This window comes from Eleutherodactylus coqui, chromosome 3, assembly GCF_035609145.1.
Source record: "Eleutherodactylus coqui strain aEleCoq1 chromosome 3, aEleCoq1.hap1, whole genome shotgun sequence".
Taxonomy (NCBI): domain Eukaryota; kingdom Metazoa; phylum Chordata; class Amphibia; order Anura; family Eleutherodactylidae; genus Eleutherodactylus; species Eleutherodactylus coqui.
In genome coordinates, this window is record NC_089839.1 from 82,978,772 (window position 1) to 82,998,641 (window position 19,870).

General features: G+C 42.9%; 1 protein-coding gene across 2 annotated transcripts in view; it reads right to left on the bottom strand.

The window, feature by feature from the left end:
- Nucleotides 1-19,870, bottom strand: part of ABHD12 (abhydrolase domain containing 12, lysophospholipase) — an 83,713-nt gene that overhangs the window by 17,397 nt on the left and 46,446 nt on the right. For both annotated transcript variants that reach the window (XM_066595798.1, XM_066595797.1), the window contains exons 2-6: nucleotides 11,826-11,950; nucleotides 10,150-10,255; nucleotides 7,416-7,535; nucleotides 4,592-4,622; nucleotides 1,707-1,752 (exon numbers count right to left, since the gene is read on the bottom strand). In XM_066595798.1, coding sequence (XP_066451895.1) covers nucleotides 1,707-1,752; nucleotides 4,592-4,622; nucleotides 7,416-7,535; nucleotides 10,150-10,255; nucleotides 11,826-11,950 — 428 coding nt within the window. The remainder of the gene's footprint in view (nucleotides 1-1,706; nucleotides 1,753-4,591; nucleotides 4,623-7,415; nucleotides 7,536-10,149; nucleotides 10,256-11,825; nucleotides 11,951-19,870) is intronic.

Sequence of the window (19,870 nt, forward strand, 5' to 3'; positions counted from 1 at the left end):
ACTCTCGGGACTCGTCCGCCAGCAGGGTAACTGTTTCTCTGGCGACGGGGATTTAAAATCCCCACCTCCAACGAGAGACTGCTCCGATTAGCTGAGCGCCGCTGAGTGACAGCCCACTCAGCCAGTCACAGCTAGTGCTGGATGCGCCCAATCACAGCCATTTATTCATTGAATGGCTGCGATCAGATGCATCCATTGCTGGCTCTAATTGACTTAGCCAGCTGTTACTCAACGGCGCTTAGCCAATCAGAGCAATCGGACGGCTTCACAAGGTCCAGACAGCGACTTCACTAGCTAGGTGAATATTGATTGTTTTCTTTTATTAGCAGCCTTGACTGCGCTTTCAGCTGTGCTAAAACGCAGCCAAAACACTGGCATAACCCATGCCAGCGCTGCTGAAACCGGGCGGAATCTGCAGTGAACGCAGCGTTGAAAAATGCTGCGTTTCTGCAAACGCCTGTGTGAGGGAGGCCTTACTGAAGTAATAAAAGGGTATTCTTCACATAAAAGGTACGTTTACTTGGGCAATTCTCACTTGCTGGAAACAGCAAATTCAGGAGATAACCGTCCTCTGTACCCACGGTAAAGGACAGGGCACCAAACGAGAAATCATTTGTTTGTTGGAGTAGTTTGGTTTTCAGTTTTCCTAAAAACTGAGTAACTATCGACCTTTGTAAACAGCCAGTTGATCATCTATGAATGACTGCCTGTTGGCAGTGAATGGAGGGCTTGGTTTCCTATTCCCAATCATTGTTTTACAGTACATTGATTTGAAGGAATGCTGTCATCCAATAGGTGGCGCTGCAGAGGTACTGTTCCATCTTCCTTATTAACATATAAGACACGCAGAAAACATAAAAATGGCCGTATATCAAAAGTTAGACCAACTTCCCAAGTTGGTTAATTTTAATGTTAATAAATGTTTTACATGCAGAGTCAGTGAGGATCACTCACTTTCTATGCAGCATGAGCCGTCTATATATGTTGGGAACACACAGCCAATGACAGATCAGGTTGCCCTGCAGTACACTTCTCTTCATTTTCTTGGTAAAAAGTCGCACGGTATGCAACTACAAAGTCACTAACTCCTTTTTGAAAAACGTTGTACGTATTGTGGGGAAATAAAAGGGCTTGTGGCTTAGTAAATATGTCTTTTAGCCTGGGCGCTATTCTTTTCAATCCAATAGCATAATAAGATCAATGCAATTTAGAATGAACAACGTGTCCTGACGTAATTTTTTTTATTTAGTTGAAACAGCGAGAAAAGGGACAAAATTTACAGTTTCTGAGAAACTAATTAAAAAGCAACAACTAATTTGGCCGCCCTTCCTGTTACTCTTATAAAGAATAACCGAAGCAATGAAGCCAAAAAACACATTCTCCCTACGAAGGACAAACATTTACCAGACTGTGTCTGCTGCTCTACTCCCTTATGACCCCTTAAGTCTTGGGTGGAAATCCTCTATGTGGCATTCCCCTATAAGTATCACTTCCAGCAAGAGTTGCTGTACAACTGAGCACATGACGGAAAAGCTCTTGCTAAGCTTTGTGTCCTCCTAAAATAAGCTCCTCAGTACAGAAGAGGAAACATGTGATGTAGATTTTACTTACAACTTCAAGAATCTGTTTAACCACAGACTCTAAAGTCACGCGTGTGGGCTGTTATATTATGTATTGATACTTTACCATGATGATCAGTCTCTCACCTCTGTAGTCCAATGAGATTACATGGTAGCCTAAGGAGCTGAGCACCTACAAAAGGACAAAAGCACAAAATATAGAGGATATAAAAGGACCAATAGTTGAAAACACATTTCTCTAAACAGCTTATCTTTTCACTCCACTATTAAACTACTTTCACATCTGCATTGGAACCTCCGGCCGGAGGGGCCGTCACAGTACCGGCTCGAAATACCGGAAGAAAAAGCGCTGCATGTCACACTTCTTCCATCCAAAAGCCGGGCAGTTGTGCGGCAATGGGGTCTATCTGATGTAGTTCGCTTCCGTTGCGGGGATTCCCATTTCCCGCTCCCCGGACAGAGCAGGGAAGGAGAATCCCAAATACAAGTGTTGAAACGGCCCTTAATTCCATCACATCCGTACATAATAATTCTGTGAACCAAGTGTATCACCAGATTGGCCAAGAGGTTAAGTGAGACATCATGTGTTGTCAGCTTATCAGTTGTTTCTCCTTACATACTCATCACTTTTCTGTACATGGCATATCAGAAGGAACATTAAGATAATGTCTTTCTAAACAGACCAAAAAAACTAAAACATACAGTAAAACAGTGTTAAGCCACACTCAGTCACATGAAAATGTGAAAAACCGTCCCGGAAAAGCCATTTTTTTCTTATTGGAGATTTTCCATTTAGGTCTCATGTAAATATATTTGGCGCAGAACTTGGTTGCCTTTGGTCAATTTTTAACCCCTTAATGACATTACTAATTTAGCCTTGAGAACTAATAAATAGTTTCCTCTTTTGTGCTCCGGCAGTCATAAATTATTTTGGCCAATGTAACTGTAAGAGACCTTGTATTTTATGGGCTGAGTTCGAGTTTTCATAGACACAAATTCTGGGTACATATAATGTATTAAATAAATAGTATTAATGGCAATGGGCAAAGAGCCATTTCACCATTGTATTTTGGGGATTTATTTTTTACCTTTATTCTACGGGTCATTGAGACTACAAGGACACTAAATTTAGAGAGGTTTTATTATTTTTGTACAATAGAAGCATTTTTTTTAAACAAAAAGATTATTTTTTGCCATCACATTCCAAAACCAGAATATTTATAATTTTCCGTTGACAGAGATGTATCAGGGATTTTTTTCTTTGCTGGACAACTTGTAGGCTTTTATTGCTACCATTTAGAGAGAGGATCTAATTATATTCATATTTTTATAAATATTTAGTGGAATTTACTGTGCTGGATAAATAGTGTAATGTCTTGTAGTATGGGTTGTTACAGATGCAGAAATACTACTTATGAGTAGGGTTTCTTTTTATTTTTCTCAATGTTTAATAAATTGTGAAAGGGATTTTTTTTTCTGTAAAACCACTTAGGTGCTGCAGTCAACAATGACCACATCATCTACGGGGTTAAAAAGAATAGGGAGGTCTGAACATAAGCATGTGCTCTTTTCACTCCCTTTCTGGGGGAAAGTGGGGTTTGCTATATGTGGCAATCAGAGAGCAAATATGATCTCTGATTGATAAGGGGAGTGATAACAACCAAAAGTCCTAGTTATCCCTTCCCTGGGACAGAGGTACAGGCAGGAGAATTACAGATCATTCTCTGCTGCATGCATGTAAAGGCCCTTTTAGAGATGGGATGACTGTCTGGCAAAAGATGCCCGACACTCGTCCCCCGCACATGCTAGCTCCCGAGCACCTGCATGGAAGCTAGTATCGTTAGCTATGAGCGAGGAGGCTGAAGTAGATTACTCTCCTCTCGTTCCCCTGCCCCTCTTCATTGATATAACACAACGGCTGTGCAGTACTGAACGGGCGCTATTTACACTGAACGACGAGCGATGAGCTGATTGTTTCTTATTTATGCTGCATGGACAATGAGCTGATTGCTCCTTTAGTGTAAGTAGCGTCCGTTCAGTACTGAACAGTCGCTGTGTTATGTCAATGGAGAGGGGCAGGGGAGAGAAATCTTTCGCAGCCGCCCCACCCCCCTGCTGGCTGCTCTGTGAGCGAGCCAGCACTACTAGCTCCCGTGCAGGAGCACGGGAGCGAGGACACAGTGACGAGTGTAGGGCATCGTTTGCCCGACATTTGTCCCATCTAATGGACTTTTAGAATTTTAAGCGTTTGGGTAAAAAGACTTTTTAATTTGTTCTAACGCACAAAATAAGGGACTGCAAAGATTTAAAAATAGTCTCAAAAACTGGGAAAAGAGGTACCCCAATAAAGGTGAAAAGGTTTTATATTACAGAGCTCTTAGGACTGATTCCTAAAGAATTTTGCCTACAAAACCTCCAAACCAGACTAGAAGTACTGTAACCCAACTCACATCAGACAATAATATGGGTATTAACAGCACAGGAGCCGGAGTCCTAGAATCAGCTCATTTTCCACCATCCAGCCTGCATGCCAAAAGAGCAATGCCACCAAGTTCTTTACAACAGATCCCAGAAGGACATGGCGTATAATATGGTTTAATGTATTTATTCCATATATACGTACACAGCGCATACACACAAAGAAATATTGCAAGATTTTGCAATCATGGTTCAAATTAGAACCAGTCACCAATCCATTTAAATTATTCTCAGCGACTAGCCAGAGAAGGGTATCTAAGGTCTGAGCACATTACCTAATCCCATCAGACTAGAAGCCCTCTGACACAGTTTTAAGAAACTTGATCATGACAGTGACCTAACTTTTGGCTTGTACATTGCACCAGTGAGTCATATTGTCTTACACAAAAAGACCTCAGTTCTTGTTTCATGAAGAAAGGTGCAAACCGCAAGCATTTTCATTATTCAGCATCTTCACTACTGAAGCTGCTCTAGATCTCAGTTTGGTGGAAAGGTCAAGGTCAACGCTCAACGAAAGATACAAAATCACAAACCTTATACAGCTGTACTCGGTGATCACCGCCTCTGAGGGAAAAAGGAGAGAAATGCGTTAACACAAAATGCTAAGTATTAATGTTATTATATACACGGTTGTATCCAGAAGTATTGGGACAGCAATGCAGTTTACATAATGAAACAAAGCCACTATCTTTTTGTTGTCGTTTTCCATTTCTATGGTGTTCACTGTGCAAGTATGCATGATTACGGCGATACAAAGTTTATACAGTTTTTTTATGATGTGTTATTTTTTTGTACAAAAGAAAAACACTAACAAAAAAAAAAAGATTTGCTTTTGTGTCGCCGCATTCAAAAAGCGAAGACATTTTTATTTTCCCATCGACGGCGCTCTATGGGGGCTTGTTGTTTGCAGGATCAGCTCTTTTCTTCATTTATCCAATTTTTGGGAACAAACAACATTTTGAATGCTTTTTATTCAATTTTTTTCTAGAGGCAAGATTAACAAAGTCTGCAACTCTGGCATGCTTTATTTTTAACAGCGTTAACCGCACAGTATAAATAATATGTTAAATTAATTCTTCAGGCCAGTCGATTAGGTCAATACTAGAGATGAGCGAGCGTACTCGGAAAAGCACTACTCGCTCGAGTAATTTGCTTTATCCGAGTATCGCTGTGCTCGTCGCTGAAGATTCGGGTGCTGCTGCGGCTGACAGGTGAGTCGCAGCGGGGAGCAGGGGAGAGCGGGCGGGAGAGAGGGAGAGAAAGATCTTACCTCCGTTCCTCCCCGCCCTCCCCTGCAGCTCCCCGCTCCGTGCCGGCACCCGAATCTTCAGGGACGAGCACAGCGATACTCGGATAAAGCAAATTACTCGAGCGAGTAGTGCTTTTCCGAGTACGCTCGCTCATCTCTAGTCAATACCAAAATTTATATAGTTTATTTTTTTTTTTTTGCGCAACTTCACACTTTTTATTTTTTAAATGTATTTTTTGCTCATTGCTGTGATCAAAGACCCCTAACATTTTTCTTTTTTTGTCAATCGTGTTATGTGGGAGGTTTTTTTGCGGGATGAGTTGCACTTTTTAAATGGTACCAATTGTTGATCCATGCAAGGTTTTCTTCACCTTTTATTCCGGTTTTTGTGAGGCAAGATATACAAAATTAGCTATTTTCACCATGTTTTTTGTAATTTTTTTTTTAATGAGATGCACTGCATTGGATGCACTGCACTGCATGTACAATTTTTTTTCTCTAGGACATCATGAACGCAGCAATAAGACATGATTTTTTAACATAGTAAATGGAGAAAGGTTGGGTTTTAACGTTTTATAACTTTTTTTTATACTTTATCTTTTTGTCCCACTAGGGGACTTGATAATCAACATCTTTTAGCATTCTTCTAATACACTACTATACATCAGTACAGTAGTGAATTGGAAAGCCTATGAATCCCAGCCAGAGGCAAACGTAGCTTGCAGACCCGGAGGCTTGGCTATATTGAAGCCTCCGTGTACCATAGAAACCCATCGGGACCCCGCACACTGAAGGCGGCGTGTAAAAGGGTTGAACACCATCTGAGGTTTGTTTGGTTTCCAGTGTTGGAGCAAGTACCTTGTTGTTGTCCGACAGCTGAGCACCAGCTCCCTCTGGCATGGAAGACAGCGGACAGGAGGACCGCGCTGCAGAATCAAGCCCCTTAATGGGTGCCATCTGATCGTTAAAGGGTTAAAATGAAGGAAAGCACTGCAGAGCTCAACCATGCCAAAAAGCCTGGAAGAGCACTGAAGTGCATGACTGCCGAATATTTTCTTTGCTAAAAAAACCACAAAAAACTGGTCGAGTCAAAAGCACTCTCAATGAGAGGGCCTATTATTGACAAAGTCTACAGTCAAGATACGTCTTCATGGATGCAAAATCACTGATAACCCTAAAAAAATGGAAGAGACAGATAAAACTAGAAACATCTAAAAAGCCCCCCCAGTTCTGAAATGAGAATCTGGCAGGTGAAACTAAGATGAACTTGAATCAAAATGATGAGAAGAGGAAGGAAATGAAGGGCTTGTGATATGAAGCATAGCACATCATCTGTCCAACATGCTGGAAGCTGTGATATAGCTTGGGCATGTACGGTGCCAATGGAACTGGCTGACTGGTGTTTATTGATGTGACTGCAGATACATGGAGCAGGATGAATTCTGAAGTGTATAGAGCAAGACTTCTGCACGGATTCCATCAAATGCTGCAGAAATGATAGGATGGCGCTTCACGGATAATGACCAAAACATAACACAGAAGAAACACAAAAGCTTCTGAAGGCAAAGAAATGGAATATTCTTCAATGGCCGAGTGTCATCTGAACTCAAACTGAAAGCAGATTTTACTTAAACGTTTTTATATTGAAACCACACAACCCCTTTTAGCGGCTGGGCAGGAATTGACAAAAAAAAACAACCAAAAAAAAAAACCACTCGCCTGTCTTCGCACCCCGGGGCACAACTAACCAGCTCCCACTGCTCCGTACCACGCCTCCATCGCCGGAGATCACCTATTGAACTCCTGGCATCAGTGTTCACATCCTGGTCATCATGATCCCAGGAGTTTGCTGCGGCCTCCGATTGGCTGCAGCGGTCACCTGACTTCTGGTGGCAGATGGGGATGGAGCGAAGACAGCCAAGTGTATTTTTTTTTTGTATTTTAACTCATACCAGCAGTTAAACATTTTTAGACTGAAGTCAGGCAACACCTGTAAAGAGACTCTATCACCATCTATTTGCAGCATTTATAGTCCAGTGGTCGTGAAGTGGTTAAAATAGGAAACTAATGAGGAATAAAGAGTTGTTTAAAAGGAAGGAGCTCCTTACCGAGTGCCTGCGTTTCCATGTAAGTAAAGGATTACAGGATAGTTTGTAGACATCACTTCTTCATACCATGCTTGGTCTTTTCCCTGAGCATCTTTCCACAGGACAGCAGGAATGGTGTGCCTAGATTCACAAGAGCGCGTCACATTACATTCAAATACACATTAACAGAAAATATATATATATTTCTCATCACTTCCTGTCGCCCGGATTCAGATGAACGTATTACACAGCGTATTGCGCGTGTAAAATTTGTGTGCACAATAAGCAGTGAATAGAACTCATTGATTTTAATGGCTTAGTTCACAAATGTATTTTGCATGTTCATTTTGTTCACGCAAAACAATACGCAGTATTTTCGTACGTTCTGCGCACAAACATAGCACGTAATCTAATTTAATTGCCCATTGAGATCAATGGGAGCATGCTTGCCCGTTTCTTTGCACGTGCAAATATACAAAGCATGTACACGCAAAAAATACAGTAAGGCATGCATAGGCATGTGCAAAAGTGTTAACACCCATCACGTACACACGCTGTGCAGAAGTGCACATAAACAGGCTTACGCGGGTGTGAAGCTGACCTAAGCAATAGTATGTTGTTGGAGTGTCACAATGATGCGGCCTCAGTTTATCGGTTCACTGTCTAATTGCATTCTGTAGCTTACAGTGCTAATGCAAACAGAGTCTCAGGCAGGTTTACTTTCTGCCTGCAGCAAAAATATACAATGGGACAAAGACACCCGGTTACTGTATATGTGCAGGGCAAGCGAGCAATGACACGGCTCCCTGGATTCCCAGTTCCATCACCCTTGAGCCTCATAACGTAGTTTATGGAGCCTAAATGTGATGACAGGTTCCCTTTAAAAATTAACTGTAGTAAGTGTTATAAAATAAAAAAGACTTTAATGAAATCTGGAGGTCCCGGCCAGTCTTTGTTTACCTTCTCTGCCGTGGTAACATCATGTATATCCACATGACAGGCCCGGCCAATCACTGCACTCAGCGATTTCAAACTGTGCACATTAGCACCCCCGCTAAAGCCATGGCTCCTCCACATCTGCGGCAGGACTTTGTTTCAGTTCCTTCTCTCTGCTCTGTTTTTGGAATTGAAAACTGGAATTAAATCTTTCCGTTTTTTTCCCCCCTTTCCGCCATTGGTTTCAATGGGTTTTCCAAAAAAAACCTACAATGCAATCAGTTTGGTTCCACTCTGTTACGGGTTTTTGTTTTTTTCTGGAATAAATAGTGCTGCAGGCGGCATTATTTGTTCCGCTTGACAAAAAAAAAAAAACAGAATGGAAGCAAACTGATGTTGATGTCCGCGCGTTTTCAAAATAATAGAATGCTGTCAGAGGAAAAAAAGGAAACTATTAATTCCATGTCTCTGCTCCAAAAACATACCAGGGAAATGGAATTGAGAAAATTCTGAGCAACCCCTTTAAGAGGTCAAGGAACTTAGTGCAATTACTTTGCCTGATTGGAGATACATGATTGTCAGTAAAACTTCTTAAAGACAGAGAAACCCTTGTTCCCCAACATACCCGCACTCAGCGCTATAGCTGTACTTTTAAACAGGCAGCCATTATTTCTATCTTAATGCTAGAAAAGTTGCTAAAAGAGACCCTTCCATTAAAAACATTTTGCTCACATTTTAACAAGCAACTTTTTTTTTTTTTAAGTCCCTCCATGTCCACTAGGTCCTGTCTGGTGTCTTTACCCTCCTCTCTGTGTGCACCGATCACATGACAGAGAGGATCACATAACGCTCTCCACTGTACACAAGCAATAGATGGATATAAACGGACCTTGGTAATAGGAGTGATAATTGATAGCTCACATCTGCCCATACCTACTGCTTCTGCTGTCCTTAAAGCTCTACTTACATGTAAAAATGATCCCTCAAAATTCATCAGAAAGAGACAGTTTTGAGGATCCTTTTGCATTAGTAGCTAACTAGCTTCATTTGCATGTATTTAGAGAACAGCGGGTGGTCTAGTCTCTAAATAAATCTGCTTTGTTCTGCTGTGGGCTGCTGGCTGCATACAATGCTATCAGCAGCGCCCGCAGAGAACACAGCATGCCATCCCTGTTATTAGGACTAAGGTTTTTATGGTGACTTGAAGTGAGCAATGAACAAAGAGTGCACGGCAAGTGCACAATGGGCGCGCATTTACACGCAACGGCTATCGCTCAAAAGTTGCCTTTTGGATGAATTTTGAGCGATAATCGCTGCATGTAAATGGGGCTAAAGTAACAACTTCCTAATACAGCAGTCTTATCGGTATTGATTGAATTGCTCTCTGTCAGTTGAGCGCTCTGATAAAAAGAGACATGACAAGGAATTTCTATTTTCCTCCTCTTTGGCCTACTTACACGGGCTGACAGTCGTTTAAATGACCGCATGAGAGCCGACGTCTCCGTTAAGGTTGTTGGTGCTTGAGCAGAGAGTTTAAACTGAAAGACTTAGCACTGGATCGCGGGCTTCTCGCTCAGCGTGTCGCCTTCTAAGTGAAGTGCTCAGCGGGGAGCGTTTACACGTAATGAGAAGCCAGCGATCGTTTTTTCGTTGACTGAAAAGTCAGTGATAACGACAAGTGAACGAATAGAGTATTTTTTCGCAATTGCACGTAACGATTATTGCTCAGATTTGTTCGTTTGAATGGATTGTGAGCGATAATAGTTACGTGTAAATGGGCCATTTGTCCTATCAGAATAGAAGCAAGAGCACCTCTTACCAGACACCAATAGATACATCCTCCTCTGGCTGCAGGTACAAATTACAGGTGTGATTTAAACCTTGATCCTGAGGCCTCTTCAGATCAATAAAATATGGAAATCTCACTGAAAGAAGGAAAGCACAACATAAGGCTACATACAGTCCAAACCTGCAGAAAGGCGAACGAATCCTAGTGTAGTAACAAATAGGAAGTGCATACAATCAGCTGTCTCCGCTTCTTGGCTTGAGAAGTTGATACCCTTTGACATAAGCCAACCATAATGTGGGTGAAGGGATACATGTTTGGGGAGAGAATACTGCACTACAACCAAGGAAAACATGGCCAATAATACTCTAGCATTCAGCAGACAATGTGAGTAAGAATGGTAGTATCCCGTCTTACTGACAGGGATACGTGCAAAATAAGTGGTGAAACCATCATGCAGAAGAACATTTGATGGAGTGTTGTCTACAAAAAGGGATTTGCCTGCTGCAATTAAATCATCCCTAAATGTCAACAACAATATTTGATGACAGTCCTTCCCCTTTATGTACACACCCAAAGCAAAGTTCGAGCATGCCAAACATAACTTGAATTTGCATCGAAGACATTTGGTCCATCTGTGTGCTGTACATTCTGGTATCCACCACTTTGGTAGTCTGGGTGTTCCCTGTACACTACACATAACCCACACAACCAAGAAAATCGCAGCGATATCTCGGTTGTGCTCCTGCAATTTCTGTGCGTTATCGCTGTGTTTTCTTTGTGGCGCTCTTTTGCCAGGATTTTCAGAGGGGCTTGAAATATAAGCTGTACCCCCAAAAAAGTCCTAACTGCATTTAAAAATAAAAAAACACAACATACAGTACATTACCTAACAGGCGCTGTCTCCGCACCGCTGCGCTTCTCCTGAAGCTCCAGCACACTTGTTTGCAGTCTTCACCTGCCACTTCCTGGTCAGAGGGTTCATAAATCCTGCCACCAGAAAGCAGTGACTCTGATTGGCCCTCGAGCGCCGCGGCTCAACCAACCAATGCAGTGCTCGATGAACCAATGACAGCCATTCAATGCGAGAACCAATCAGAGCCAGCGCTTCCTGGAAGCGGGTTTTATGAACCCCCTGACCAGGAAGCGGCAGGTGAAGACTGCAAACAAGTGTGCCAGAGCTTCGGGAGAAGTGCAGCGGAGTGGACAGCGCCCGTTTGGTAATGTATTTTTTTTCTTATGCAGCTAGGGCTTATTTTAGGGGAAACAGTCGGACTTTCTACTGTTAAAGTTGCATCGCACCTCAAGAAAACAGCGATTTTGTGCGATGCAACACAAAAGTAAGGCTCCATATTGAAACATGGGCTACAAAACTTCACAATCACGGATGTATAGAGCACGCTGCGTTTTTTTTTATCTTGCAATACAAAACATCGCTAATGTGAAGGAACCCATTGAAAAGCATGGGCTTCACATACATGCTAATTGTAACGCTGTCGCATCGTGAGTAAATCGCACGATTTTGTCGCCCATGTGAAAGTGGCCCGAACGTCCTTATATTGACACATTGAGGTTAATAGTCAGTCCTTCTGAACGATAGCCTATCAGCTGACAGCAGATAACGACAGCCTTGATAGTACAATGCGTGAGAACACGGCCCAGTTATCCAGATTCTTGAAACATTTATTAACCAAAAAAACAGCACTCACCTAAATTCAAGAAGACGAGTTGAGTTTGTATTGCAGGACATATCTTCACAAGGAATGGAATAGTTATATATAGACCCACTAGTGCAAATATAAACATTCGTAACCTGGACCACAATCCATAACGCCTGCAAAGAGACAAAAAATATATATGGAATACATTCATTTATATTACTACCAGCCATGGATAGCACAAGGACTGACACAAATACAGGCAATTAGGCCGCCTGCAGCCGGCGCATGCGCAGACCGGAGCCGGCGGCCTGGTGAGTGCGTGCCCCGCACAAAAATAGGACATGCCACGGTTTGTTTGCCGCGCGAGATTTCGCGCGGCCAAACCGCGGCCGTCTGCATAGGAGTGCGTATTGTAATGCACTCCTATGCAAACTTTCAGTGGCGGAAATCCCGCGGGAAATCCCGCCGCGGGATTTCCGCCCGTGTGCAGGCGGCCTTAGGTGAAGGTTGAAAGAGAGTAGTGACCTGGCTAGAAAACTCCAACACTACTGCCACCACCAATTCGGAGGGTCCGATCTGCAAGTAATGTAGTTCCGTGAAGGAGATTGTGATTATATGTAAAGATACACTTCAGTCTCACTGCTTGAGAGTCAAGTAAGCGGACGGAATAAGGGTGGCTTCACATCTGCGTTCAGGGAGCAGGAAAAGGTTCTCTAGACGGAACTGAACAACGCCGGACAGAACCCATTCACTATAAAGGGGAGCGCCTGCTTCCCGCAGAAACTATGTCTGGTATAGCAACCCATGTAATTAAACTGTATAAGTCACACCCCATAAACAAGAGTTTTTGGGAGATGGGGTGGAGACCCTACTTTGTGATACTGGAAACCCCCTTACCAGCAAGGGCAGGATAAAAGGAGATTACTTCATTCACATTCATGAAGCAGTTTTCAGCATTCACATTAAGGACCTATTACAATGGCCGATTCTCCACCTGTTTAAGGAGCGCCAATCAGAAAAATAGCATGTCGATGGGCGCTTGTTACTGCTGTTTACACACGGCAGATTATTGCTAATGCAAAGGCAAAAGGACCATTAGGTCGGTCGCCCCCATGTTGATAGTATTCATTATCAGCACATCCCTGTTTGTAAGGGTAGATATGCTGCCAATGCCCATATAAAAGATCCGATCAGCCACTGAGCAAATGTTTGATCGTTCGTCGGCCGACTGCGTCCGTAGTCACATGGCTTGATGATCACGCAAACAAGCGTGCGTATCCAACTGCGGCCTGTGTAATGGAGTGTTTTGCAAGCACCAATCAAAACAGTATGTATAATAGAAAAGTGCATGTTTTCGCATATTAACATTGTGACCAACTATACATTGAACCACGTTGGCATGTGTTGTGCCTCTTTTATAAGCTGCATTTCAAGAGGATGAAATGAATGAAAAAGATAATAAATTCCCTTCAAGGCTGTTCAGGACCACTACATCATGCAAAGTGCAAAAAAAAAGCTGAAATGAAAAGGTCAGGACCGTAGTTATGTTCTAGAATACTTGAAGGCATCTGAACACATGAAACCAGTGGAGAAATACAAGCTGACAGAAATGACTCCATCACTGCAAATTCAATTCTAACAAAGACTCAGGAAATCTTAGAGGACTTCCCTTTATAAAGGGCACTTCATACTTCATGATTACTTATACACATAGCTCATGAAAGATTCCCCCCATTATCAGCCAAAAGAATAGTATACAGACTTGTATAAAGTCCCTGCTGTTATAGTGGCCATTTTTAAATGAGTAACACTGATACATTAAAGAGGGATGCAGCCGACTCGGATCCGGATCTTTTTCCTAATGTAAAAGTAATTGTAGCAGTTAATCTTCTGCTTAAAAGTAGGCCAAATCACTAAGAAGAAAAATCCTGTTAGAGGCGTTCAGTGTCTTACCCTCACAAACATCTAAATAACATGATGCCGAGAAACTCAAAAACCTCATTAGATGATGATGGAGGAGAGAATAAAGCACATTCACTTGTGAGACGGGATGGAATAGTCATGGTCAGCAGGTTGTTGAGGTTAATTTGCACTTTTGAAGCAGAAAACCAGGCATGTTAACCCCCTTCCAACCCAGTGTTAGACATAGTCTGACATTGAGATTTCCCTGCATGGCTGTGATGTCGGGTGAGGTCTCAGACATGTTTGTAAGACTATGCAGGACAGCTCTCCCATGTCAGAGGCTGTTCTGCATAGATATCAAAATGCTAACAACCACTTGCCCGAGAGTGTGAGAGTGCTGATCACATGACAGTGACATCATCACAGGTCCTAAAGCATATATAAGGAAAAGAGCATGACAGCAACAGTGCGCTCCTCGGACCTGTGATGATGTCACTATCATGTGATCAGTCAAATGGTCTCCAAGCTCCACCCAGATAACTTGACGGTGCTGTCATCAAAGGTCCTTCAGGTTATTAAAAACCTACAGAGGCGGACAGCAGCCGTGTGCTTACAGGACCAGTGATGTCACTGCCAGGTGATCAGTTCCATGGTCTCAGAGCTCCGCCCCTGATTACATGACAGTGACATCATCACAGATACTTAACCAGCTGAGCCTAATTACATGACTGTGACATCATCACAGATACTTAACTAGCTGAGCCTAATTACATGACTGTGACATCATCACAGATACTTAACCAGCTGAGCCTAATTACATGACTGTGACATCACCACACAGGTCCTTCATCCTTGTGCACTGAATGACTACATCCCCCACAAACCTCTGTGGCTCCAGTTTCTATGGATACAGCAGTACTCAGTCTAGACATTTGTAGCTGGTTGTGAGACAGCTGCACACACCTGTGTGGAGTGTCCAATAAATCACACCTTACAAATTTACACATACATAGCTCACAGTGCATATTGATCAACAACATTGAAGCATAGTCCTTCACAGCTATCTTCACAGTCTCTTGAACATGATATCATGTCATCTCAAGTGCTAATGCTGCCAACACCAGTTCAGTCTTCAACTAATCATGAACTGTTGTCCAGTGTTGAAACTAACAGTCGCTGTCATGCAAACCTGTCACCACAGAGGGATAAACATCGGCATGAAGCTAATGCAGCTTACATGATACAGCGACAAGCCACGATTTCACCTCAGCCACCAGATAAAGTTTGTACATCTCGTGCAGCTGATATCCAAAAGCTAGAAGCAAACAGGTCTCCTCAGCGAGCTGCTAAAGTTCATAAATCACGTGCAGCTCATATGCGAAAGCAACGAGCCAACATGTCTCCTCAGCGACCTGCTGAAGTTCCTAAATCACTGTTTGTAATGTTCTGGAAAATTGTAAATAAAGCCAATAGCTTACCATTTGCATGCAAATATTTATATCAACTCCAATTCCTTACAATATATATTAGTAAGTGGCACATCACGTCACCAGAAATACAGGTTAATGTATCCCTTCAGAATATTCACAGGTGTAAATGTTGCAGTATTGGTATTCCTACTTTGTACATTTACTGACATTCTTATTCATAGGTGTTTGCACTGTTCAGCAAAATTGCAAATAATGGCAATAGCTTACTATTTGCATGGAAATATTTTGATCAACTCCAATCCCTCTCACTATATATTGCATTAGCAAGACACCAGAAACAAAAAGGTACTATAAATAATACTAACTAGTATTACAGTATGCAGAACAGGATTCGACATCAGAGCTCTGTCCTGCATACTGTAATATACATATGTAGAACAGCCTTCGATATCAGAGCTGTCCTGCATAATGTTAGTAAAATGTGCTATACACATTGTGTGCAGTTATAGGATGCCTTTGTATAGCATTGTATTACAGAGATAGACACATAGATATCCATCTATGCATCACTAGGGAAATTGGAAATTAATATAGTCCTATTAAATAAAATGAATGCAATATCAATATACATATATTTACAAGATTACTACAAATTATCTTTCCCGATGTGAAACACACATTTAAATTAAAAAAAATGCTAATAAAATCATCATGACGGGTCGTTATTATGCGTTTCTGTTGAGCAATTCCAAGAAATCTACAACGCGCTTTCCCACCCAAAATAAATAACAGCCGGGGAATGTGTGGGTGGCGGGGAAACTGAATTGGAAAGGTTTAAAAAGGAGTTATCCAAGATTAGAAAACCATGGCTGCTTTCTGAGGGTACAAGGGTTGTTTCTACTATAGTAATGTGGGATGATCTGCAGTTTCACACATGACCTGTGAACCGCTGTGGTGCTGTTGTTGGAAGCAGATATAATGAGGTTCTAGTTCAATATAGCATCCTTAACCTTTACATTTGCATGCTGCAATTACTATTCTGCTTTGTTCAATGCAATAATAAAATGACCGAATCATCCCGAAGAGGCGGCTAATATTTTCTTAGGGATTAAGCAACTTCTTTATAAAGCACGACGATCGTTATTAACCAAGCAATTTTTTTAAAGTGAGGGTCCCTGAGCATCTCGTACGTGCGCCATCCCAGAGCTCAAATCATCTTCCTGCGTCAGCAATGTGTGCTGAATTAAAAGACAACCCAATTTCTCTCCGCTTTCTGGGGGTGGAACTGATGCGAGTTGAACAGTGAAGAGCACGGAGTTACATTGATCACTGCTCAAATGAGAGGTCACTGCGGCTTAGCTGTGAAGGAAGATCATGATGGCAGATCAGCTCTTGATACTACGGAAGTCAGTGAAGGAGGAGGCTAGTCTCTGTAGGACTTGCCATCTACCCGTCTCAAATCACTTAGTGTTGGGAGATTTCGCGTCATTCTAGATTTATGCTGAGACAATAAAGCCAAACAGGACAGCAAAGGGCAACTGGAAAAGAGCTACAACAGCTATAATAAGTTAGGAATTACAGTTATCAAATGCCAAATATTCTATATTCATTCATAATATTTCCCCCTTGGTCGAGCAAGTGCTTGTGCCCTGATGTTAGGAACAAAGTTACTCCAATATACCGCCTTACCAACAAAAACCTGTTCCCATGAAATTAAAGTAAAATGCCAATTTTGTTCACAATTTGTTAAATGGCCCAGTATGTTACAGGACCCTAATAAGACACTTTTTCCTCTGGGTCTCCCAAACACATTTGACTTGTATTATCTGTGTGCACGATATATTACATTCCATTTTTATTTCTGTTTGCATAACTTTGCGATATAATCATAGATTTATTATTCTTGAGCCAAATCAGATCCATGTGACTTGTAAATTCTCGTGCGAGGTGTATGGGTCCCAGCCTGTCAGTTGATTACCATACAGTAAGGCCCATTAACACCAGCCAATGATCGCTAAACAAAAAAAGCTCATTGGCGATTGTTTTAACGATAATCGTTGCATGTAAATGCGCGCCCATCGTGCGCTTTTTGGGCACTGCTGGCTGATCCTTAAATTCAGTCCAACCTAAAAATAGTCATTTAGTTTTATCAGCAGTTCTCCACCAGAGGGGGTGGGGGTGGAAGAGTGCTGATAGAATTGTTTTCATGGAGAACAAAGGAGCAGATAATAAACTGTGTTCAGTGAGGGCTTCATTTACACATCTAATTGGTATTTAAGTAGCTGAGTAGCTACTTAATACTTTATGCAAAATGATCGCTCAAAGTGATCACTCAAACTGTTGTTTGAGCAATCATCGGCCCGTGTAAACCACACAAAGAAAAAAAAAAAAAAATCACAGCATGTTCTATTTTGGCGCATATGACATGTGCACTGCGTACTTGCTGCGTACTTGCTGCGTGCCTGCATTAGAGAGATTTGCGTGCGGCACACGTGGTCATATATGAGCCCAGCTTAAAAAAGAATCCATTTGAAGAAGCTGGCTTTTCCTACATTGTTTGCAGGTCTATAATCACACCTTGCAACAAGTTTATGTACAAGAAGGAAAGCAGTTTGAGCAACCGCTGAACATGTTCTTCTGCAGACAGCACAAGAAGCAGGTGGTTACCCTACAACCGCTACACTTCAGATGAATGGACCGGAGGCAATAATGTATCAATCTTCAGATCAGCTAGATCTGAAACAAGTCCACTTGGCAGAGTTAATGTTTCTGTATATTGTAAAACAATTGTTGCCAGCGAGAACACGCTGTATCAATGCAATGTGCTTATTTTTATGTCACTGGGTAAATACTACTTAACATTTTGATGGTAATCATTGTGAATTCTTAAGTAGACTCCATATGGAAACAAAAACCTGGGGCTTAAACTGTTGGTCCTACATAATCATAACTGCTTTCCTCATAGGTAATTTTGCTACAAGGACCTGCTGACCCCAATTTTAACCCGAAAAGGCGCTTCGTCCTGGGCTTTAATCTGAGTCGATGGTAAAAATACAGCACAGGATTAAAACTCCAATGTAGCAGGACTAGAGATAAGCGAGTGTACTCCCTATGGCAAACTACTCGAGCGAGTATTGCCTTTTGCAAGTACCTGCCCGCTCGTCTCAAAAGATTCGGGAGCCGGCGGGGGGAAGCGTTGAGTTGCGGGAGTGAGCGAGAGACAGAGACAGATCTCCCCCCCCCCCCCCCCCCCCCGGCACCCACATCTTTTGAGACGAGCGGGCAGGTACTCGCATAAGGCACTACTCGCTCGAGTAGTTTGCCTTAGCGACGACGCTCGCTCATCTCTAAGCAGAACCCATAGGAGAAGCGGTTTTTAACCATTTCTGTCTTCTCTCTTGCAGGCTACATAGTGCTCAATGAACGCTATGAATTGGCACTTCTGCTATTTAAGCTGGTGAACACGTGACAGCCGGGTGCGCCCCACCATGGCAGAGCTGTAGGGTCCTATCAGACCCAGATCAGCTCTGTTAGTGACTACAAGGAAATATTGGAAGACGGTTTCCAATTTCATGAGAACATCATGGAGTCACCCAAAGACAAAGCATCTTATAGTGTTACAGAACAGCAGGGTATTAATGTATCTTGACGCCACCAGGAAGCCCTGGTGGAGTCAAGATTGACAGGGGGGGTGACGCCCCCTGTAACTGATTGGCTGCACAGCTCAGGTCCTCTCAGGTCCTGGCAGCCCACTAACGTAATGCTGCAGCTCAAAGTCCTTTGAAGGCACGGCGGGCTGCAGCTATGGCTCTTTGGGTACGCCACTACTGCAGACGAGGATTGCGGCATCTGAAACCCCCTTTACCCGGCGGCGCAGCAGAAGTCGGCACCCCGCTCTGTGTATAAGAGGTGAGCGGGGTCGCAGGGGAGGATTGTGGCAGCATAATAAGCCTTCCCCGCTGTTTTACCACATGCCGGGACACCGGTCTGTGTAACAGCGCTGAGCGGCCTCCTCATTACTCAGGAGGCGCAGTACCGTGAAGCGGGCCACACCCCCACATGAAAGTACAATTGCGCTGCACAGCAGGGAAGACAGAGCGGTGGCCCTCCATTAACTCCAAGAAGCCGTCCATACACACAGGCGCAGGGAGTCTGCAGCGACGCACACAAGTTGCTTATATGCGTCCCCCACCGCACACTGCCTAAGGAGAGCACGGAGCCTACAGCCACGGCCAACTGAGAGTTACAGGCTGTGCCCGCATAGACCTCCGGGAGAAGGAGAGCTTGAAGGCTACAGTGCCCTGGCAACATTTAAAATCCTTTTTAGGCAGCGGGGGAGACCCGTTTGGCTGCGGAGAGCTGCTCAGTCACATAGCAGCCCTTTTGCAACCTCCAGGACCTTCTGCTCTTGACCTTATCAGGAGCTGGGGGTGTGAGAGGGGCGTTTTCCCTGTCAAATCCCTAGCTTCGTTGGCGTCAAGATACACTAATACTGAACACCAGGAGGTCTCTAGGACAAGACTTTCCAAGGAAGACAAGTATATAAATGCTGGACTGTTGGACATGGATTGCATTTGATTTACATCCACTGTATGAGCAAGGTTTAACTAACTGTAAAGCGGTTGATAAGAGTGGTAGGAAACCTGCTACACCCTTCTTCCTAGTGGAAAATAAGATGCTGTACAGGGTGTGTAGTCATTCAAAGACAGGAGAGCAAGTACTAACAGGTGGTTGCGCCAAAAAAGGTCAGATCAGAAATTC